Source organism: Carettochelys insculpta, chromosome 5 (assembly GCF_033958435.1).
Source record: "Carettochelys insculpta isolate YL-2023 chromosome 5, ASM3395843v1, whole genome shotgun sequence".
In the NCBI taxonomy this organism is placed as follows: domain Eukaryota; kingdom Metazoa; phylum Chordata; order Testudines; family Carettochelyidae; genus Carettochelys; species Carettochelys insculpta.
The window spans coordinates 103706779-103731955 of NC_134141.1; the positions used below are offsets into that span (position 1 = coordinate 103706779).

Here is a 25177-nt window from a genome sequence, read left to right on the forward strand (position 1 = left end):
GTAGTCATTTATCAGCAGTTGTGATTGTGGAGTCAACACTACTTTATTGTTTTGCCTTTATGGTCCCTACCTTTCGATTGTGTGTATCTGTATGGTTGCTGTTTGGTTCGTTGATTGTTTCCATTGTTACATAATTAATTTTGCAAGATTTAAATCAGCTACGGGGGGGGGGGGGGGTATAAATGGTTAAACAATTGGTTTGTAATGGGCTAGGCTTGGTGAAAAATACTATTTTGTAGTACTTCAGTTTAAAATTCTTCGTTAAGATAAAACTAAGCAGGACTCAAGTTTCACTGCATTAACTGGGATTCAAAAGGAAGTTCTTTGAAACCCAACTCCAGGACACAGCCCGAGAGCAGAGCTGCCAGACCTCAACACCCTGCCAACTAAATTGTGCAGAAACTAGAGGTGCCCCAGATAACCTGATCCTGAATGCCCACCAGGAAAAGTTCATCTGTCTTATTGGGAGTTCAGAGCATTGTATGCTCAGCCTCTGTATTCTGTTTTGGTAGTTGTTAATAAATAGGGGATAAGGATATTACTGTGTAACACTTTTTCACTGGTAAAAGGCCCCTAAAACCTGCAGAAGATTACTCCCCAAGCCCTCCTGGTAGGGTGGGATACCTAAATTAACTGGGTTATGCCTTGAGCCCACAGAAAGGTAAAGATGGAATGCCCTAGACCATGTGGGTAACAATGGAGGTTAAGTAACTTTCTGAAAACCAGATGGAGTAAGAGCTGAAGTGGAACTCTGACATTTCTGGCTACCCTTACAGTGCACAGATTAATCAACTAAGCCTTCCTTTTTAGTCTATAAAAGTAACTCTTCCCATCCTGCTGAAGGACAAGCAAGTGAAGCAAAGATAGTTGGTATCTGAAAGCTGAGAGAGAAGCCAACTGAGGTGCTTACTGATACCTTTGGGGACCTGTTAGGAACAAACTGCAGTTAAATAAGAATATTTTTCCTGGTTTTCCATAAAACTGTATTTCTTCCAACAGATCAACTCGATAGAACAGAAGTTTATTTCAGTATAGTTCCTCATAGCTCAGATTAGTGGAGATGTTAATGTCAAAAACAGCAAAACAATATCACTATCATGCAAGCATCAGCAGTTGTCAAACTGGTTATCATCAGAGGCAAACTGTGTTTGGAAGCCAGTTAGGAAAAAATACCCACTTCATCCATCAAGTTGCTAAGTACGGAACTGTGTTGTGCTTTGAGAAAAACTGCGCACTGCACAGAACCCACCTTCTGCACAAGTCTCTCCTCCTTTGCCTAGGTTACAGTGACACCGAGAACCACCCCGATCATAATCATTGACACAAAAGCTGTCAGCAGAGCAGATGGTTTCATCACAGGACAGGTCAAACAGCCGTACTGTTGAGTCCATGCCACTTCTTCTGGTTGCCTTAGCTGTGGCGATCTTGGCTGTTGTTGTAGGGATGGGGCGCACTGTTATTGCAGGGGAAGTAATAGGATCTGAAGTGGTTGTAATTTGCCTAGAAAGGAGCCTCATTCTAGACCCTGGCACAACTTTGGTTTCAACCAAAAACTTCCTGTTTCCTCCTTTGATAGCAGTAAGTGGCTTGAACTAAAGCAAAATAAAAGAAACTTAGGTTTAGTGGGATCACAAGCTAAAATTAAACATGTTCCATTGAAATTAAATCTACATCTTCTTAAGGCTTGTCTTCCCTACCAAGGTGAGTTAACCAAAATTATGGTAGTCCAGCTACATGAATAATATACCTGGAGCTGATGTAACTTAGGTTGACCTACTCTGATGTCTTCACTGCACTGCATCAGAGACACTCTCCAGTTGACTTACATCATGCTTCTCAGGGATCTGGAGCACTGGGGTCAACCAGAGAGTGATTTGCTGTCGATTTAACAGGAATTCACCAAACCTACTAAATCAATATCTGCTTCATCAATTTTAGCAGCGTCATTCCCCCTGGTAGTGAAGTGAAGACAAGCCCTAAGAAATATTTGTGAAGAAACAATTCATCCTAAAGAAGAGACAGGCACAAACAAGACACTTTCCTTTCACCTGTACGTATAAGATAAAATATTAAATACACCAACAGGTTCAGATCCCTTTACCTAAAATACTACTAGAAAAATAAATACAAATAGAAATGCCAAACAGAAACCTTTAAATTTACCTCTTCAATATAAATGTCATAGTCTGAATCATCAATATCAAATCCATCATCATCACCGACTATGGTGCCTGTGAGATATCGATGCCCATAGCTTCCACTTCCTAGCTCCTCAGAATCTGTGAAGACAAAGCTGGCATATTCAGGTCACACATTTTTTTTCTATTTTCAATCCAGAGCCATCAATTCTTGCCCAGAAGTTCAGGTCTTAACTCATCTGTTCAAGACAATGAGAACCAGGAAGATGTTGGTATCCATTTTAAAGAATCAGCAAATGCATCAGTGTCAAGAGGGGAAGCATACTATAGAACTAATACACCAGACATAAATAAAAAGCAAATCAAGTGATGCTCTCCTCCGGACTTTCCACTACATTTTGTGCCCCACACACCATTCTTTAGACCAGAGTTTCAATGTGGACCCCATTTTCAACAGCTATATTGTCTCAAAATTTACCAGTGCATGGTCCACTAGTTCCCCTACTTGGGGTGAGCGAATATCATCCCTGTGATAACTAGCAAACAACTGCTTACCTGGAGAAGTAAAATTATGCGAGCAGCCATCCTGCGAGGAGCTCAGTGAGAGACCCACCAGAAGAGTTGCACAGATTACACATTGAGGGCAATTGTGCAGGTCACATGATGCAGTCTCAGGGCAGAGACTCTATGTCTGCATGTACTCTAGAGCCTCAAGCCCACCTCTGATACTAGACAAATAATGCCAATACGTTATCCAGACCAACACAGTTTAACAAGATGGACATTAGGCATTACAAATGAGTCTTATTATTTTTGGCAGTGGTTTAAAGTATTCTGTATTTAGTAACTAACGCACCAGCAGCATTCTCAGAGATTTGCCTTTTTTCACAAACTAATTTTCTCACGAGAACTAGCTCTGAAGCAGTTTTACATGTATTTTCACGTATACTACATAACTGGCCATTTGAACTACCACTGCTGATCCATGCTTTCCCAAGTCTCTGTGTGGGTTGAATGCACATGCTTGCTTGAACTACCAGCACTCTCTCCAGTCCCATTACAAAGCAGAGAGCTACAAAAGCTGTCCAGCTGAAGAAGCCCCTGCTGAAGGGGAGCACAGTAACAGGGATGGCTGCCAGTACGCAAAACCCAACCCACCACTTTACAACACAGGCCTTAAATTCTTCCCCCCCAAGCAAAGTGATAGAAGTGATCAAAGATAACATGACTGGACACAGTGCGAACTGAGGCACTCAGCATCATCACCTAGATTGTACTGGTCCACTTCTGACTAAGAAACTTCTCTTGCAATTCGGGAACAGCAAAAGAGTCCCAGTAACCTAGAGAGGGGAAATGCCAGTTCAGACACGGAGCTTTTTGCAGACAATGACTAGCACAAGTGGAGTATTTGGTCTCTTTCAGCCCCAGAAACTCTGGCTGCAAACAGTTACAAAATCAAACATATGTTCTCCAGACATATATTTGTGCTTTTACTTTAGTAATCCAGTGGCAGCTTGTGATACGCTAGGTACTATTGTCTTATTTAGGGTTTGAAGCTGTTTATATTGCCACTCAACGCAATTAGGGAGCTAGTTTGGCAGAAATGAGGCATCTGTGTTTCCAGCCCAAATAACTGTAGAAAGCTGTGTCTACACGTGCACGCTACTTCGAAGTAGCGGCACTAACATCGAAATAGCGCCTGTCGCGGCTACACGCGTCGGGCGCTATTTCGAAGTTAACTTCAACGTTAGGCGGCGAGACATCGAAGTCGCTAACCTCATGAGGGGATCGGAATAGCGCCCTACTTCGACGTTCAACGTCGAAGTAGGGACCGTGTAGACGATCCGTGTCCCGCAATGTCGAAATTGTGGGGTCCTCCATGGCAGCCATCAGCTGGGGGGTTGAGAGACGCTGTCTCTCCAGCCCGTGCGGGGCTCTATGGTCACCGTGTGCAGCAGCCCTTAGTCCAGGGCTTCTGGCTGCTGCTGCTGCAGCTGGGGATCCATGCTGCATGCACAGGGTCTGCAACTCGTTGTTGGCTCTGTGTATCTTGTGCTGTTTAGTGCAAGTGTGTCTGGGAGGGGCCCTTTAAGGGAGCGGCTTGCTGTTGAGTCCGCCCTGTGACCCTGTCTGCAGCTGTGCCTGGCACCCTTATTTCGATGTGTGCTACTGTGGCGTGTAGACGTTCCCTCGCAGCGCCTATTTTGATGTGGTGCTGCGCAACGTCGATGTTGAACATCGACGTTGCCAGCCCTGGAGGACGTGTAGACGTTATTCATCGAAATAGCCTATTTCGATGTGGCGACATCGAAATAGGCTACTTCGATGTAGGCTTCACGTGTAGACGTAGCCGAAAAGGTATAAAAATTTTTAATCCAATCTGACCTATATCTATCAACAAATAAGATAACACGGCGTGTGGTGGCACTTAAAGACTAACAAATTTATTAAGGTATTAGGACATAAGCTTTCATGAGCTACAGCTCCCTTCTTCTGAAGAAGTAAGTTGTATCTCACAAAAGCTTATGTCTTAACAACCTAATAATTTTTTTAATTTTAAAGTGACACTGGATTCCTGGTTGTTTTTGCTAAAACAGATTGACATGGCTACCTCTCTGAAATCTAAGGAAATAAGATGTTACATTAGCCTTATATTAACTGGAAGTATTTAGTGTAAATGACTTACATCTTAAAAATGTAACTTAGCTGAGTTTATACTATTTCTTTCAGCTCCTAATAGTTTGGTTAACTAGTTATGCACACACACAGAATATACTCCTGGGATTATTCGCAAAGGATTAAATTCTGCTTTCCATGGCATTATATAAATTACTGAAAAATGGTACTGACTCTGGATTTATAATGGTGTCCATGGGAGCAGAATGTATTCCCCAGGACGTATTCAGAAACAAACGATTACCATGTTGGCCCCAATCCTGCTCTCCTTGTGGGAGTAGAAAAATATCTATTATAAAAATATTGAAGAAAGCTTCTGCTCCTAGTACTCATGCGAGTACTTTGTGTTACATGTTACAGGTTGGATCTCTTTCGCCTGGCTGCCTCGCGACCTGATCTGTGCCAAACGAAAGAATTTGCTGGACATGGGAGGTCAATATTGTCGAGCATATTACTAACACTTCCACTGCATACTCGGCTCTTAAAAAGACCTCTCAGAGAACACTGAGAGCCAGAACTGGTGGCTGTCAACAAACTTTATGGGACCACAGGAAACTGGCCACACCTATAAGTGATCATCCAGTTAACTCAAATCGTGCCAGCTTATGGATGTTGAAAGGTGAGAGCGTTATGGATTACAGAGATTCAGCCTGTGGTAGGGTGAGTAGAATTTAACATAATTAGATAGACGCTTTGCTTTTATCTTGTACAAAAAACAGTTACTGGCTGGACGTCCTCCTTCCCCACTCTAAACTATTAATAAATTGTTTTATGAGACATAATGAATTTCCGGAAAATAATCAGTATGAACAGACACTAAGGAAATAACTAACAGTCCTGTAGCACCTTAAAGACTAACGAATTTATTATTACGTAAAGAGCTTTCATGGATAAGACCCACTTCCTCTCATTGCCTAATAAATAAATTTGTTCTTCTTTAAGCTGCTACAGCACTGCTTGTTACTGGTGAAGCTACAGACTATCACACCTACCCCACTGAGTCTAAGGAAATAACAAGAGCCTCAGCAGCAAAATTATATATGAAATTATAACGGGGAGTGGTGTGAATGAAATTGAGCATATGGCTCACCACTAGTTTCACTCTGGATCTAAGCAGCCTCAGTCCATTGGGATCTCTTTGCTTTTATATCAGATCTTTAATTTCACAAGGGCCAGCTTGCCTTTCTAAAAGAGGGGCATACATAGTTTGTCCAGAGACAAGAAGCCCTTGTCTGTCACTGTTTCAATGTCAGCCCAGTTCAGTCAGTACTTCTCTCGTTTGTTCATAGGTCATAACACTGGGGAGAGAGGCAAAGACAAAGATGAAACAATGGTACCAATCATAACTTGTGATGAGTTCAAAACTGTGTTCAAAATATCTAACATATGGCCCACACCTTTTCTAATTCAAAGACCACATGCTACGTAAGAAATATTCACTAAAAGGCAGAGCCTTTCTCAAGCAAAGCTTCCACTTCTTTTCATGGGAGTTTTGGCAGAGTAAGGACAGCAGAAACTGACTTGTAATAAAATTGAAAGAATGCAGCCTTCTTCCGACTACCATAGGCAGGAAAAAATGTTAGAGGCTTGTTCTGCCCCCAGATATAGACTTACTGGACATTGAATTGATTCCAAGCTAGCTTTGCACTGGCATAACACCACTGACTGCAGTGGAATTACTGAGTGACCCATTTCAATGAGAACAGTGTCAGTGTCACTGACTTGGAATGACGACCAGTTCTGAGGGCAGAACATGTATCTTTTTTTGGGTTCTGGATCAGGGTGAAGCATGAAAGGGATGAAATATTTTAACTTGACAATGCCTTTCAATGTACCGAGCACACACAGCATTTAAAACCTGGCAGAAAGACCAGAGAAGATATGATTTATTACGGCTGTCAAGAAATTTGCTTCAACACCCTTCTTCAAAGCCCTTTTTCTGGCTATCAAAACAAAAAAGCAGTCCAGTAGCACTTTAAAGACTAACAAAATAATTTATTAGGTGATGTGCTTTCGTGGGACAGACCCAGTTCTTCAGACCATGGCCATACCAGAACAGACTCAATATTTAAGGCACAGACATTGAGTCTGCTCTGGTATGGTTATGATCTAAAGAAGTGGGTGTGTCCCATGAAAGCTCATCACCTAATAAAGTATTTTGTTAGTCTTTAAAGTGCCACTGGACTGCTTTTTTGTTTTGATTATATATAGACTAGAGTGGCTCTCTCTCTACTTCTTCTGGCTGATTTTGTGTGGCATTACAGGGACAGAAGTACCCCAAGTGTCCCAGTATTTACAGGTCTCTAATTTGGCTAAGATTATGTTGCTATTCCAAATCCCTACTGTTGCTTATACAGGGCCAAATTCTCAAGAAAATCTGCTGCTGAATGTGATCTTGAGACAACACCAGGCTCTGACCCAAACTTGTCTTAATGAACCAAAACTTGTTTTTCAAAACAACCAACGCTTGTAAGGAAAAAAAAACAACCCAGGGGTGCTTGGACCACACAGAAAGAAAAAACTGTCAGATAGTGACAGCCAGCACACAACTTACTACTCTACCTGATGCTCTGTGCATGACTCACATAAAGCATGATGCAGTTGTAAATACAAAGAGTGGGAGTTATAGCCTTATCTTGTAGTGTTCGGATTTACAGGGTTGAGTCTCACACATCAAGATGAGACCAGCTTGAATCCCACTAAGTTTTCAGTTCAGTTCATATGATGCTACATGATACCCACATGTGAGGCAATACAAATATAAAATGAGAAGAAGACAAAGAAGCTAAGAGGAGTATTTCAAAGAGAAACCACGTGTTGGCTGATGCATTAGAAGCTCTAGCAAAGAGTTCATCACACAATGGGTGGCAAATCAAGAGTGATTAAACCAAGTGGTGTTTTGTGAATACCAGAACAATGACTACATAGACTAAAAACATTCTATATATTTCATTACATCAGCGTTCCAGTGTGCAAGGAGATGAAGCCCATCTAAGATCCTCCACCAGCCTTGTAATCCCATCCCATAATTAACTGAAAAACCCACAGGGAGTCACTGACATAAAACAGCCTCTCTCCAAATAATCAGGGATTAAGTTATACCAGAGGAAACTTTTTTCAAAAATAAATAGGAATCCATACAAACTGTTATCTTCAATTAAGTAGCCATAAGCATATTGATCAACACAAGCAAAAATAGATTGCAAAATGTTTCAAAGGAGTTTTGTTCAATACAGGCGCCAGAAACTCATTCATTTCAGAGAATGACAAAGTTTTAATATCAAAATACAAGGAAGGCAGCTTTGTCTAATGATCAGGAGACTGAATTATACTCCTGTCAGAGATTCCCTTAGAGAAATAACTTGATCCTAACACTGGCTTACTTCTCCTATCCATATAAAGGGGTCAATAATACTAGTCCACTTTTGTAAAGCACTAGAGATCTTTGGGCAAAAGGTTCCGTATGAACAGAAAGTGTATGTATTTATTACCTTTAAAATGAAACATTTATGTTATGGCTTGGGTCCTAACCACCTGAAAGGTCACCTGTGTATGAGTGCATGAGTTCAAACTTAGACACTCCTGATTTAAATACCTAGGCCTTCCTCTTAAAAGGTGGCAACAGATTCATAGTGTAATTCATTTGGCAAATAGCCAGCTTGAGATGGCTGGTCACTGTAAAAGCGATGCACCCAAATTAGTGGACGCTTTGGAAATGTTTGTCCCAGAAGGCAGGTGGCAGAATGTTTGCCGTGTAAAGCCCTGAGTGGAATTCACCTCCCCTGCTTATCAGATGAAGGCCAAGACTATTGACCTCCAGACTGTCATGAAAATTCCATCTGCCTTCCCAGGCTGCAGCATGTGAGCAATGGCAAGAGAGCTGCAGCTCTGGCTACTTTGTTTATGTGATTCTGTGGATGAATTTATTATCTCTGGAATTACGTTGGACAGTTGAAATATGTTGATGTTGAGAAAGTGTATATGTACCCATAGACATCTCTAAAAGGTGTGATTTAACATACTGGCAAAATAAATGCAGTGAACAATATCCAGAGTAGCTTTACATCTGTCATTAAGGAAATATTTGTATTTATTTATTGCATCACTGTAGTAACTACGAGCCATAGTCATGGACCAGGGCCCTATTGTGGTAGGTGTTGTACAATCAGAACAAAGACATAAAAATACATAATAAAATTATCTGAAGCAAAATACTGCATTTTAATTCTTTCCAATACAAAAAATCAAAATATAGTTAGGTCTCCCTCTCTGAATGTGGATAATTGTAATATAAAACCAACCACACTTTATTATTACATAATGAATAAGTTCTTTGATGGTAATCAAGGCCAGATGTGCTATTTGCACTGATTCTGGGAGGTCTGTCACATCAGGTGACAGTGACAGCAGCTCATAAGAATACAATCTTCTCTTAGTACACAGTTCTTACAGTTTCCTGCATTGGTTGAAATACTGCAATTAAATGATATCTGTAACTAACATATTCAGAGTACAGACATTATTAGGATGATATAAGCAACTGATCCAATGTTCATTAAAGTCAACAAAAACTTTCCAAGAAATATTGGGTCAGCTTTGCTAAGATGATTGTGCACTTACAACTCATGAGCTGTGTCTACACGTGCACGCTACTTCGAAGTAGCGGCACTAACTTCGAAATAGCGCCCGTCGCGGCTACATGCGTCGGGCGCTATTTCGAAGTTAACTTCAACGTTAGGCGGCGAGACGTCGAAGTCGCTAACCTCATGAGGGGATCGGAATAGCGCCCTACTTCGACGTTCAACGTCGAAGTAGGGACCGTGTAGACAATCCGCATCCCGCAACATCGAAATTGCCGGTTACTCCATGGCGGCCATCAGCTGGGGGGTTGAGAGATGCTCTCTCTCCAGCCCCTACGGGGCTCTATGGTCACCGTGGGCAGCAGCCCTTAGCCCAGGGCTTCTGGCTGCTGCTGCGGCAGCTGGGGATCCATGCTGCAGGCACAGGGTCTGCAACCAGTTGTCGGCCCTGTGGATCTTGTGTTGGTTAGTGCAACTGTGTCTGGAAGGGGCCTTTTAAGGGAGCGGCTTGCTGTTGAGTCCGCCCTGTGACCTTGTCTGCAGCTGTGCCTGGCACCCTTATTTCGATGTGTGCTACTTTGGTGTGTAGACGTACCCTCGCAGCGCCTATTTCGATGTGGTGCCGCGTAATGTCGAAGTTGAACATCGACGTTGCCAGCCCTGGAGGACGTGTAGACGTTATTCATCGAAATAGCCTATTTCGATGTTGCTACATCGAAATAAGCTATTTCGATGTTGGCTTCACGTGTAGACGTAGCCATGGACAGCCTAACACAGAAATACTATTGAATTCTGAGGGAACTGGGGGAAGGGCAGAGGGAGGCAGAGTTCAACATCTGTCACCCAGAAATACTTAAATGTCCAAGACCTTGTTTACGTCATAGTAAGCAGACAGATGATATGACTCTTTCTGTCAGGGTCTGTGTTTTCCTGTGGATTTGGAAAGTGCCTTATACAGTATAGGAGGTACAAGACTCTAGTAAGTAAATAACAATCAGTGCAGTTTCGGATACAGTAAGAAAATGAGATAGACCAGTGAACTGTAGGTTCCCCACCCCTGTTGTAGTAGGGTGTTGCCCTTATTAGCCATAGGTACAGAGAATAAATGCAGGCTTTCACACATACTGGCTTTGATAGCAGTTTTTTTCAGCCTTTGTGGGGCAGGGGCTCTGGAAAACCACAATGGAGGTGCTGAACCCCCAGGGGGATAATGAAAACCACTGACAAAACTGTAAATGCTGTATTTGAAGGAAGCCATGAATCCACTTGCTATTACTTCAACTCAGGGGCACAGCAGCCCTAGTTCCACTCCCCCTTCCCCAGGGAGATTGTCGGGGTGCATAGTGACTGTCTTCACTCTGCAGGGGTCCTGGAGCTGTGCAACGCCCAGCACTAGCCAGACAAGGGATATGGCTGCAGTGACCAAAGGAACTTTAGACACTGCATATGAAAGGCATTCTCCCCTAGCAGAATTCCCAAACGCTGCCATCCCTCCTCTCGGGGTGAACAGCCCCTCATGCATAGCTTCTGTGGCCAGGGCAAAAGGATGCAATTCGCACCACCTGTAGCAGAGAAGATGCAGTGAGCTCCCTCAATGCAATGTGCTACCACTTTAAATTTTCAATTTTTTGGATCCCTCCAACATAACGGAGCAAACTGGTCCCTACCACAATCACTCCAGAGAAGTCACTGGAGTTACACCTGGGATTGCTTTCACTCACTATATATTAAGTTATCCTCAGTCTTCCTGATACACAAAATTCCCTATAGAACTATTGCTCTAACTCTCCACAAACCTACAGGCAACTTCCATTTTTCAGACTTGTAAAGACAAATAGCCTCTATTAGATTTACTGATTCAACTGCTAGCTGAGTACTCCATTAATAATAAGCACAGTAAGAGCTCAATTCTATCCTGATTAGCAGAGCTAAAAACTTTATCTTTTCTTACAAAAGAACACTGACATTCCTGTTGAAAGATAAACAGGAAATAGATGAGCACACCAACGGGTGGGAGGCAGAGGAAGCTGGTCCTTCAGGATCTAAGAATGAGGGATCTTATGGAACATATTATACCTTAAAGGCTTCCATTAGCATTCATTTCAGAAGATTATCTTACAGCATAGCAGCCTCAGAAAACAAATGCTGCACAAACTGTTCATGGGATCAAATTTACTGGGAAGCAAATGACTACAGAGTGTGAAGCAAGACAAATGGTGAAATGAGATGATTAATGTATAATATAAAATGAAAGGACTCACAAGTAAGGCTATATAACACAAGGGCTTGCAAATAAATCCTTGGTGAGTTAAAAATATAGTCTGTAAGCATCAGAGTGATTTCTAAAGCTGAGGTCTCCATTTACCCAGCATATAACTGCTTGCTGCTATTGTGCCTTACCAACTACAAGCCTGACCTATAGACATAACTGTAATCTCCTTATATCATTTGGCCTTCTGCAATCATTTAATTAAGGACAATTTTCATTCCTGTGCATGTGGAAGAAGAGACTTCAATCTTTTAAAGGCTAATTTTCAAAGTTTATCAATGCAACAATTGCATGTGCTGAAGTTAAATACATTTTGAGGACATTCTTGTCAGGCATTTGTCCCTTATAGGCTACGTCTACACGTGCACGCTACATCGAAATAGCTTATTTCGATGTAGCAACATTGAAATAGGCTATTTCGATGAATAACGTCTACACGTCCTCCAGGGCTGGCAATGTCAACGTTCAACTTCGACGTTGGGCAGCACCACATCGAAATAGGCGCTGCGAGGGAACGTCTACACGCCAAAGTAGCACACATCGAAATAAGGGTGCCAGGAACAGCTGCAGACAGGGTCACAGGGCAGACTCAACAGCAAGCCGCTCCCTTAAAGGGCCCCTCCCAGACACAGTTGCACTAAACAACACAAGATCCACAGAGCTGACAACTGATTGCAGACCCTGTGCATGCAGCATGGATCCCCAGCTGCAGCAGCAGCAGCCAGAAGCCCTGGGCTAAGGGCTGCTGCACACGGTGACCATAGAGCCCTGCAGGGGCTAGAGAGAGAGCGTCTCTCAACCCCTCAGCTGATGGTCGCCATGGCGGACCCCGCTATTTCGATGTTGTGGGATGCGGATCGTCTACACGTGCCCTACTTCGACATTCAACTTCGACGTAGGGCGCTATTCCCATCCCCTCATGGGGTTAGCGACTTCGACGTCTCGCTGCCTAACGTCGATTTCAACTTCGAAGTAGCGCCCAACATGTGTAGCCGTGACGGGCACTATTTCGAAGTTGGCGCCGCTACTTCGAAGTAGCGTGCATGTGTAGATGCAGCCATAAGTAGGCTTGGAAGGACTGGATTTTTAATCAGTAAATGCCGGTAAAAATTGATTCCATCATACATACACAAATACGTATAAATATTTCCACTGATGACCACCTAAATTACAGAGAAGCAAAGTATGAAAAAATGGTTCTTGATAACTTAGTAGAGTTTGACTGAAGGATATTTACTGGGTATATTAAGACGTGATGCTCACAATTTGTTATTTTAATATGTGCTCATAAATTGTTTGAACTTTTTGAATATCAACATCTATTTTTAGTAAATAATTGTCTAACTCCCTGTCTTCTGACACCCCCTTTAATTACCACAATGGTCAAAATTTAAATTAATAAAAATTGACAAAAATGCTTAAAAATAAACCAGCATCTGAATGTAAAACTGAATTCTGCCATGCCTACTCAGAAATACCCTATAATATAGGGCCTAATATAATTCACCTAATATAGGGCCAGGTGAAAAGATCCAACAAGCCAACCATGCTTCATACAAATTTTCAAACAGCCCAGCAAAGAGATAAGATGTAAGATATGTAAGATATGACATCTTTGGTCCAACGTCCAAACAAGCTTTGGCATTTTATTTCCTTTCTTGACTCTGTGACAATAGAATTTTTTATCTGCTAATGTATTATGCCACGTACATTCACCACTGCCCAGGCTAGACTAGGACTATCAACTATTAACAAGGAGTTTCAGGTGGTGCCATATCGCCCCACTGTCAGTCCAGGGTGAGATTGCTCCTTTGGGAGAAATAATCCTTCCCTGAATTTCCAGTTACATGTAAGCATGCATGCAAAGTTCATCTTCCTTTGTGCTGCAGCTGGCTTGCTCCATGGGCTAGTGCTAGAGAAGACAGGGCTGCACCTCCATCCTCCTCTCATTTGGGACAGTCTGTGTTCTTGGGGGCATAAGGAGTCACTGTACTCTGAAGTGTAGGGACTGCAGTTGTTCTTGGACCTTGCATGCAGCACTCAAATATGGGGCAGGGAGAGACGTCTCCTTGCATGTTACCCCTCCTCTGCACAACAGTCTGTCACAATCTGGCCCCAAATTGGAAGATCCGAACTTTAGCAGGGCTCCTTTGCTGCTCTGGGGTTTTCCCAGTAACAGACCCTCTTCTTCTCTACCAAGCCTCCTCACAGAAGAAGGCAGTTATCTGATATTTCATTTAAATACAGTTTGAACCTCTCCTGCCTGGCACCTGGCACTCTTGTGACCTGACCAGTGCTGGATGAGAGAATTTGCCAGATTGCGAGACGTCAATATTTTCTAGCACATTACCAACACTTCCACTATTTACTAAGTTCTTAGAAGACATTTAGGGGTAAATTAGAGCTAAATAACAGACCAGAACACTGACAGCCAGGACTGCTGGCTGGAAACAAACTTTATGGGACCACGGGAAACTTGGCCACTCTCATGAGCAAACACGATCTCAAAATCAAAAAGTAGTCATATAAAAAAGTAGAAACCAGGGCAACAGTACATGAAGGCAGGGGCAAAATTAGAAAGGCAAAGGCACAAAATGAGCTCAAACTAGCTAGAGGCATAATGGGTAACAAGAAGACTTTCTATAAATATATTAGAAGCAAGAGGAAGACCAAAGACAGGGTAGGCCCACTCCTTAGTAAGGAGGGCGAAACAATATCAGGAAACTTAACACTTAATGATGTCTTTGTTTCGGTCTTCCCCAAGAAGTCTGATGAAGAAATGCCTAACATGGTGAATGCTGGGGGAAGGGGGTAGGCTTAGAAGATAAAATAAAAAAGAGCAAGTTAAAAATTACTTAGAAAAGTTTAATGTCTGCAAGTCACCAGGTCCTGATGAGATGCATGCTAAAATACTCAAGGAGTTGAGAGACAAGGTATCTGAGCCTTTAGGTATCATCCTTGAAAAGTCATGGAAGTCCAGGAAGATTCCAGAAGACTGGAAAATGGGCAAATATAGTGCCCATCTATAAAAAGGGGAATAAGACCAACCCAGGAAACTACGGACCAATCAGTTTACCTTCTGTGCCAGGAAAGATAACGGAGCAAGTAATTAAGGAATTTATCTGCAAATGTCTGGAAGAAAATAAGGCGATAGCTAAGAGCCAGCATGGATATGTAAAGAACAAATCATGCCAGACCAATCTGGTAGCTTTTTTGATAGTATAACAAGTTGGCCATGTAGATACTACACCATAATCTCGAAGGAGATTATTTTGAAGTCCAACTTCAAAGTAACAAACTTCAAAATTGCAGGTCCACATATACAAAGTGGATCAAAATCACCATCTCCTATTTTGAAATAGTGGCCTAGCACTTCAAAAGGAAGCTTCTACACACCCATGACCCCTATTTCAAAATAAGAGGTCAGGAAAGGCCACGGACGGAGGTTGCATGGCTGACAAGCCCTTCCACAGCCTACAGCCAACTGCTCCTTCAAAGGGCTCCTGCCAACAAGTGCACCCTGCATGTGCTCAGGGCTGCCAGGCTCTACACAGCACACCCTTTGCACAGAGCCACAGTGGAGACCCTTATAGATCCTCAGCAGCTCCCCAAGGGGGATTTCCTCCGGGCCATGGCCAGCCTGCTGGCAGTGCTGCTGGGAGCCATGCTTCAGCAGCACCGCAGGGCTGACCACATAGACACCCTCTGGGAGGCCCTCGCTGCACCCCACCCGTTATCTGATGATTCTGGGGCTTTTCCACCAGCACCAGCTGGTGGGACTGCCTCGTGTCAGGGGTTGGGGACAATGACCGGTGGCTGCACAACTTCAGGATGACCAGGCAGACCTTCAAGGAGTTCAACCGTGGCTCGCCCCAGCCTTCCAGCACCGGGACACCAGGACGCAGCCTGCGCTCCCCCTGCGCAAGAGGGTAGTCATTGCCCTCTGTAGTTTGCCACAGCAGACAGCCACCGCTCTATCAGAAATCATTTTGGGGTGGGCAAGGCTACCCTCAGGGCAGTCCTGACCAAGGTAAGCCAGGCCAGGGCTATGCCCCCCTGGGGGAAGCACCCGCCAAGGGATGGCCCTGCTCAGGGATGGGTACCACCCAGCCATGCACTCATGGATGCATTTGTCTTGCACCCCATGCAGGGCATCTGGGAAATCAACACCCTTCTTCTCTGCCATGTGGTCATCATTGGGGACCTGGACATCGCCCTCACCGGCTTCTCATAGCAGGGCTTCCCCAACTGTTTCAGTGCACTGGACAGCAGGCACATCACCAGCCAGGCCCTGGAACACATCACTGGCCTTGGTCCCAGCTTCAGTCCCCTGGTGCCCCGGGCAGATGCTGGTGGTGCCTTCGGGTCCCGGCTCCTCATCAATGCCTGCCTCCGGCTCCTCCTCGGTCTCCATGGTGGGAGGCAGCAGCGTCCAGCGGTTGCACCTCTTTCGGCCCCAGGAGGCAGTGGAGCTCATCATAATTGGGGCACCAGGTGCGCCATGCCCCCGACTGGCTAGCCTGGCAGTAGGCCTACTGGAGCTCCTTGACCTTGGTGTGCACATGCTCCCTGCTCTTGCTGGAGTTCCCCCAGCCCATGAAGCTCCTGGCCAGCCAGTCAAATGCATCTGCGATGCGACAACCCACACCAGTCTGTAGCAGGACCTCTTCCTCCCCCCACAGTGCGAGGAGGTCCTTTACTTCATCCTCCATCCAGGAGGAGCTCCTTTTGTGCCAGCACTGGCTGGTCTGCTGGGACCCCTGGCTTGGCTCACTGGTGGGCTGTCTGGTGGTGGCTGTCACCAGAGTGTCATCAGGGGACGCATGTGCTGAAGGGAGCTCGTGATCCCCATGCTTCCAGCACACTCTCAGCTTCCTGCCTGGGGTTGCTGTGTAGCTATGTCTTTACGTGCAGCCAACAGTGACCATAGAGCCCCATCTGGACTGGCCGGAGCATCTCTGAGCTCCTGCAGGCTGCTGCCATGGTGGACCTGCTATTTCAAAGTAACAGGATGCAGAGTGTCTACACATGTCCTATGTTGAAGTTACACTTCGAAATAGGACACTATTCCCGCCTGGGAATGGAATAAGACTTTGAAGTTGGGCCCCCTTACTTCAACTGTTACTTCGAAGTAATGTATAACGTGTAGACGCTCCGTGGTGAATTTCAAAATAAGCCCTAACTTTGAAATTGATTTTGAAGTTCACTGCTAATGTAGACGAGGCCATCTTGTAGGTAAGGGAGAAGTGGTGGATGTGGTATACCTAGACATTAGTAAGGCATTTGATACAGTTTCACATGATCTCCTTATCAATGAAGTAGGTAAAAACAAATTAGATGGGGCTACTATAAGGAGGGTGCATAACTGGCTGGATAGCCATTCTCAGAGAGTGGTAATTAATAGTTTGCAGTCATGCTGGAAGAGCATCACAAGTGAGGTTCTGCAAGGATCTGTTTTGGGACCAGTTCTATTCAGTGTCTTCATCAACAATTTAGATATTGGCATAGAAAGTATTCTTATTAAGTTTGCAGATAACACCAAGCTGTGAGGGGCTGCAACTGCTTTGGAAGATAGGGTTGTAATTCAAAATCATCTGGACAAACTGAAGAAAGGGTCTGAGGTAACTAAGATGAAGTTGAATTAGGACAAATTCAAAGTACTCCACTTAGGAAGAAACAATCAGCTTCACAGATATAGAATGGGAAATGACTGTCTAGAAAGGAGTACTGCAGAAATGGATCTAGAGGTCATAGTGGACTACAAGCTATATACAAGTCAACATTGTGATGCTGTTGCAAAAAAACAAGCCCAATTCTGGGATGAATTAACAGGAGTGCTATGAGCAATACAAGAAAATTCTTCCACTCTACTCAGCAGGGATTAGGCCTCAATTGGAGTAATGCATCCTGTTCTGGGCACCACATTTCAAGGAAGAAAGATGTGGAGAAATTTGGAGAAGGTCCAGAGAACAGCAACAAGAATGATTAAAGGTGTAGAGAACATGAGCTACGGGAGAAGACTGAAAGAACTGGGCTTGTTTAGTTTCGAAAAGAGAAGACTTAGAGGGGACATGATAGTGGTTTTCAAGCACCTAAAAGCAGTTTACAAGAAGGAGGGAGAAAATTTGTTTTCCTTGCCTCTGAGAATAGCACAAGGAGTAATAGGCTTAAACTGCAGCAAGGGAGGTTTAGATTGGACATTAGGAAGAACTTCCAAACTGTCAGGGGGGTTAAACATTGGAATAATTTGCCTAGGGAGGTTGTGGAATATCTATCACTGGAGATAGTTAAGAGCAGGTTAGATAAACATCTATCAGGGATTATCTAGATGGTGACTGATCCTGCCATGAGAGCAGGGACTGGACTTGACCTCTCGAGGTCCCTTCCAGTTCTACTGTACTACAATAAGTGGTCATCCAGGTAACTAAAATCATGTTGGATTACAGATTTTGCTGGACAAGAGAGTTCCAGATTAGAGATACTAGAATAACAGGATGGGAGCATCTATCCCTCTATAGATCTAGTTACAAGCTGTTCAACGGTATTTTAAACTTGATTCTTTGTGGAAGTTCCCAAGCATCTCAAGCAAACAACATTATAAGACCACCAGGTAGTGGGGTGGTTATTTAAATGGTGTTTGAATGCAGCTGTGCCTAAAATACAGCCTTCTCTATGCAGTTTCCAGTGAAAAATGGATATTTATTTGTTCATATGAATAGTTCCATATCTTCACTCAAAAATGAAAGTGCCTCTGTCATTCTCACATCGCAAAATAGACTTGCTTTGGTCTTTCTAAGTTCTCCGAATTATCCATGTAATATATAAAATTCAATTTTAAAGAACTACCAAAAAAAAGGTGAGCAATACACTTGTCTGTCTCACTTCTCTCTATGGCATTCACTTCTCAATTCTGTATGAAGTTGACACAAAAGCCAGTAAGTAGCGATTCAAAAAATGTCTGGCAATGACTTCTGGAACCTGGAAACAGCATGAAACTGCTTTTGCCTGGAGTCTCACAGAATCTCACCACAAAAACAGATTGCATACTAATATGGCTACCCCTCTGAGAATCTTACCAGTCGCTCAACTTTCAAAAAATTCTTTAACCCTTAAAAGGAAGCACATATGGTATTATTTGGGGATGGAGGGAGGGGGTTTCTGTGATTTGGTGTGCAATGAGAAATGTTTACAATTGTTCCTTCTAAAACTGCACTTTTAGGGTACCCTTATTAAGAAAAGGAGTGTTACTCACTGAATGTTCGAATAATGTCACTTGGAGTACTGCGTAAGCTAGATCCATAGGAATTTGCTGCTCTGATTGCAAACTGGTACTTAGTGTTTGGAATAAGTCCTTTCAGAACCATGGATTCCATCTGGATCTGTTCTTTTATTACTGTCCAGTTGCTTTCCAGATCTGGCCTAGAATTAAAAACAAAATCAGAAACAATTGAAGTTAGCAGTACACATTAATTGGCTTTAAATGATGTGGAAGTATACAAAATAATAAGCAGTGCCCTGCAAACCTGCAGATCATTTTTGCAAATCACAGACCAGATACAGATACAAATTTTGAACATACAGCTCCAAAAATTTGTGGAGATCCGCTTTATTTCCTGGGATCATTTTTGCAGATTGAGGATTAGATGTGGGTGTAGATTTTGCATCTCCTCAGAGCTTTAATAATGAGGTACAGAAAAGGCACAGGAAGGAAGTACAAAGGGTAGGGAAAGTAGGCCAGGCAGAACCGGGGCCTATAGAAAGTCAGAGTCATTTGAAACTTCTCTCCTCTTTACCTCAAGAGCTGAGGGCTCTATGTTACTGTTGGGCTGAGGATGTATCATCCGTGAAGATGGTGAGAAAAAACATTATAGAACTAGCAGGGTCCTTAAGAGGTCACCTAAACCTGTCCCCTGCACCAATAACAAGCGTATTATCCAGAGTGGACCATTCCTGAGAGGTGTTTGTCTGACCTGCTCTTATAAAATTGCCAAAGATGGAGATCCCACAAACTCCCTACACAATTTAACTAACCTGACAGAAAGTATTTCCTAATGTCTAACAGAAGCTGTAATTTAAGACCACTGCTTCTTGTCCCGTCCTCAGATGGAAAGGAGAACAATTTTTCTCCCTACGCTTTATAACAATCTTTTAGGTACTTACCATGTTCCCTTTTAGTCTTCTCCTCTCCAGACTAAACAAGCCCAATCTTCCCTCATGGGTTATGTTTTTTAGACTTTTAATAATTTTTGGTGCTCTTCTGTGGCCTTTCTCCAGTTTAGCTACATCTTTCCTGAAATATGACAATCAGAACTAGACACAATACTTCAGCGGAGGCCTAATCAGTGTGGAGGAGAGCAGAAAAATTACTTCACAGGTCCTTCTTATAACACTTCTTCTAATACATCCCAGAATTATGTTTGCTATTTGCAACAGTGTTACACAGTTGACTCATATTTACCTTGTGATCCACTACGATCCCCAGATTTCTTAACTTTAAATAACCACTGTGAATAAAAAATTGCACACAATGCTTTATCAGAAAATCATAGAGCTATTTGTGGAGCTATCAAGTAGGTAGGAGCAGGCATACCAACCTCAATGGAAAATAATTTACTCATGAAAGTTGTTCCATTAAAGGCACTGAGACTACTAGCCATGTGAAGTAATGCTACTGAGCATAAGTGAGGATAGCAGAATTGAAACCATAAGTGCATGTGGAAACAAATTTTCTAATTTTTTGATAATTATGAGATCATTTAGAGGCCTGTTTTTCAATACACTTGAACAATATATTTTCCCCTTCTTTTTCTAGCCTTCTTTATACATTTTGTGACCACAATTTTCAAATGTGGATATCTTAATAGGTCATTCAAATCCTACATTTGAATCTACAGAGTGGCACTTGGGTATGCTGGGTAAGATTTCAATCTGTTTAGTAATACTTAGCAAATTGAAGTCCATGGAGTTATTCTGGACTCACACTGTTGTGACCAAGACCAGAATCTAAATTGAAAATGATTGTTTTACCCAACGATTAAGTGTTCATTAAAAAATCTCCACTGGAAAACTAGGAACCAAATTCTTCTCTTGGTTCCAGAGTGACTTAGACAAATTGGAAGACTGGGCTGCAAGAAATCTGATGAGGTTCAATAAGGACAAATGCAGAGTCCTGCACTTGGGCCCGAAGAATCCCAAGCATTGTTACAGGCTGGGGTCCGACTGGCTTGGTAGTAGTTCTGCAGAAAAGGACCTGGGAGTTGTAGTGGATGAGAAGCTGGGCATGAGTCAACAGAGTGCTGTTGTAGCCAAGAAGGCTAATGGCTACATTAGCCATTAGGTTGCATCAAGAGGAGCGTTGCCAGTAGAGCCAAATAAGTGATTGTTCCTCTTTATTTGACTTTGGTGAGGCCGCATCTGGAGTACTGTGTCCAGTTCTGGGCCCCCAATTATAGGAAGGATGCGGATACATTGGAGATGGTCCAGCGGAGGGCAACCAAAATAATTAGGGGGCTGGAGCATATGACTTGTGAAGAAAGGTTGAGGAAATTGGGACTGTTTAGTCTGCAGAAGAGAAGACTGACAGGGGACTTGATAACAGCCTTTAACTTACTGAAGGGAGGTTGCAAAGAGGCTGGAGAGAGGCTGTTCACAGTGGTCATGGATAGCAGAACACAGAACAATGGTCTCCAGTTGCGGTTGGGAAGGTCCAGGTTGAACATTAGGAAAAACTTTTTCACTAGGAGGGTGGTGAAGCATTGGAATGGTCTGCCCAGGGAAGTAGTGGAGTTTCCATCCCTGGAGATGTTTAAGTCTCACCTCGACAAAGCCCTGGCTGGGCTGATCTGATGGGTTTGGTCCTGTTTAGGGCAGAGGGCTGGACTTAATGGCTTTTTTAGGTCTCTTCCAGCTCTATTGTTCTATGATTCCATCAGTGTAAATCTGGAGTAACAATGGTGGGAAAGCAGACTCTGGATTCAGATGTGGATTGAACCACAAACAATGGAATCACCATCACCTCTACTGGGAGATACCTGGCTAAATCTTGAATCATATTGAAAGCAGAAAGCCAAAGACTGCTTGCCTTCTTCCCAAGAGCAGACCAGCTGAAACCAATGGGCTCATTCACATGAGAATATGGCTCAAGTGGAAGTTCCAGAGAGACTAAACATGTTTACACTTGTATGCAATGATTGCTAGACGGGCAGCCTGCATTGCATCTAGCTGTTTTGTAACTGACCTATTCTGGTATTTTGACACAGTACTCACTCTTCCTCAGAATTACCTAAATATGCCAAAGATATAACATAATGGAAAGAAGCAAACAACTCTAAAACCCAAGAAACTTAAACAGGAAGCCAGCTCAAAGAAACTCATAATAAAATATCTGAAAAAATAAAAAGGGAAAGAAATGACCTTTAAGATAAAATTATTCTGGTGTCCTTTACTAAGATGTCCTTGTGATATTTATTGCAGGAAATAACCTCCAAGTGCTGCCTAAATCTACTATTGTTTACAGAGGACTAGATGCAAATATCTCCTGCAGTCTTCTAGAGAAAATTATACTACAAAACAGGCATTTTGCATTTGTTGTTTATTTGTAGCTGCAGGGAACAGAAAGTTAACATATGTTTTATTATTCAATACAAGATTTATTGAATCACTCAGGCTTTTATTTTTGTGTGCGCGCTAGCCGGGTGGGTGCATTAATAATCTAAGAGCTGCAACTAATACTTGCATCCTGCATAGAGCACAACCAAACAGCTGGCAATATGAATATTCAATTGTCTCAATGGGTGCAGCAAGAGAAATCAATTAAAAAACCCCAAAGTCCCTCACAGAAATTCACAAGACGGGGTGACTCAGCTAAAATGTTTCTTGAATCACACATCACAGGCAAGTTATGTTACCTCATGTTAGAGGTAATTTCTTTTGGCTTCCCTAAGCAGGAAGCCAGGGACAGCCTTGCAAACTATAAACCAGTTCACCACTCTTCTTTCCATGGCTGGGCCAAGAGCCAAAAAAGAAAACATGTAACATTTTTCAAATTACAGATGCAGATGCCTTTTCCTTACATATACTTTTTTTAAAAAAAAATCTAACCTGTTCCAGACCCTTGAAAAGCCCCCACAAAGGACTAAACTCACACTCCTGGACTTACAAGGCCAATGCGCTAACCACTAAGCTATTCCACCTTCTACTTGTCAATAGTAATCTCAGTTTTCCAGTAGAATTCTCATCAGCTCCAATACAAACAATTCCTACCAATTAAAAATAATTTCATGGATATAAAGTCATGGATATGGCTACCACATGCACCAGGAGGAACTATAGCTTGCTGAGAGTGGATTGCAGAGATATGTTCAGTCTCCAAAGATCTGAGGCTACTGCTGACTCTTCCCAGTTGTCTTTTGCAGACCTTGCTTCTATAGAAACAAATTGAAGAGTCTTCAAAACACTAAGTCCATAGTATTAAAAACCTTTAAAAATAGGGCTTTATCATTTGATCTTTACTTTTCATCTTGTCCTCCCTATTAGAAAATCAGTACAACATGATAAAGTTCAGCAAGGCCACTTCAATGTTTTCTTTTTTGGGGTTTGGAAATGTTTTGTATGAAAGTTCAGTTTATGTCAACTTTGACATCAGTAAGGCTCCCTGAGAAAGAGAGTAATCAGTCCTATAATCCCTTCATACAGCTATGTTTCCTTTCCCCTGAACATGGGAATAGCCCTTTGTGCTACAGCACTATATAAATCCAACCCTCATCCAACAGCTCAGTACAATATACCTGTATATGAGGAAACTTCCTGTATATGAGAAGACTTCCAGAGCCATTTTCTACTCTTAAGTTACAGCAGTGTATCTCCAAAGCAGTGCATGGAGAAGCCAGGTATAGCTGAGTGCAAAGTGTGGGCAACATTAAGAACAAAGTCAAACAGAGATGATCTAAAACATAAGTCATATGGGCCAAATCACTGAGGTGGGGGAGATTTCACTAAGAGCTGAGTTTTCTTCCTGTGTATGTCTAGAACATTTCAGTTGCTACTTTACAACATAATCTAACGTTCAATTGATTTTTCTAAAAGAAACCTTAAACAGCAAAGTACAAATTTATAAGTGCTTGAACTTTCCTTTTAAATGATCTGGGAATAATTTAGCAGAATAAAACATCTGCTAATAATCCAAGTTTTATAGTTCTAAGCCCTTTAAGCCATTTATTGACTTAGCTCAAGTAACAAAGTGAAAACTGCAAAATATTACTTGTGATGCTCCCATACAGTAAGTATAGACAATTATAGGGAAATCATATTTGCCATGAAAAAATATTCTGCATCTGAGGTAATTCACCACAAGGCACTATTACTTATATCCTTCTAATCCATTCTATTGTGACAATGTTTCAGAACCCCAATCAGGGCCCCACTACACTATGACAGCATTTTTCAAACTTTTGAAAGTTGAGCTCCTTTCAGGAACATTAAACCAATCATACTGTCTGTCACATGTCGTTATAGGCCTACACTTCTTACTTTATATATGTTCCATCTTTTTCTGGCAACTCCCCCACCCACACCCACACCCATACCCACGCGCGCGCAGAAGATGTGGCCTACGTCCGCTCTTTTCCTGCATACTCAAGCAGTCACACAGTTAAGAATATTGACTTTAAAAGCACCATCCCTGGACACTTGAGTTAGCACCCACTGATATGAATGAGGGCACTTCACACTTTAGAGCCATTGTTCCAGAACCCCTGCAAATTTAAGCAGTCATCACATCATTACTTTCACTCAGGTCATGATATGAACGTCAGAGCTGAGGAACTCAAACCAGAATTCTTCTCCCACAGGAAATTACAATATTTCCACATTAATTTTCATCTGTGAAAAGCTGAAATATTGGAAACTTTCAATTTAGAAGTGCCAAACATTTTGTTTAGGCATTTTTATTTGACACAAATATTTAATTTTTGTTTGTTGAACCAAACAGCAACATGTATGCTTTGATGGTACCTCATAGGATTTGTATATCAGATACCTCTTTTACCTGACTGATTGGACTCCGTGGTCAGACATCTCCCATGATGCATCCCAGTCTTGTGACTCCTATGTTGCAGCACATGACTCAGTAAAAGGAACCCATGGGAAATCACAAGAGATGTAATCCATTCAAGGAGCCTGGCCCACAGGTCAGAATGATGACGTGAAGCACCTGAACTACAACATCCATGAGGAACCACCTCACGAAATATTTTGGTTCGGCTTAACTGAAATATTTTGATTTGTGTTGAACTGATCTGAAACAAAATCATTTGTTCTGATTTTCCCAACTGAAAATAGGTATTTTTTTGTCAAAAAATCAAAGGATTTCCATCATGTGGAAACTGTACTTCCCGTTAAACACAAATCAACTATGTGCGGAGCAGAGGGGATTCCTGGCCGGTTGTACGTCACAACCGTAACAATCAGAATGACTCTTTTTTAAAAAACAGAACAAAAGAGGAGACTCTGGAGAT

At 42.5% G+C, this 25177-nt stretch overlaps 1 protein-coding gene across 2 annotated transcripts in view; it reads right to left on the reverse strand.

Annotated features, from left to right (window-relative positions):
* The window catches only part of EGFLAM (EGF like, fibronectin type III and laminin G domains), a 121552-nt gene that overhangs the window by 54931 nt on the left and 41444 nt on the right, over positions 1 to 25177 (reverse strand). For both annotated transcript variants that reach the window (XM_074994312.1, XM_074994311.1), the window contains exons 7-9: positions 18916 to 19082; positions 2164 to 2279; positions 1250 to 1592 (exon numbers count right to left, since the gene is read on the reverse strand). In XM_074994312.1, the coding sequence (XP_074850413.1) occupies positions 1250 to 1592; positions 2164 to 2279; positions 18916 to 19082 (626 nt within the window). The remainder of the gene's footprint in view (positions 1 to 1249; positions 1593 to 2163; positions 2280 to 18915; positions 19083 to 25177) is intronic.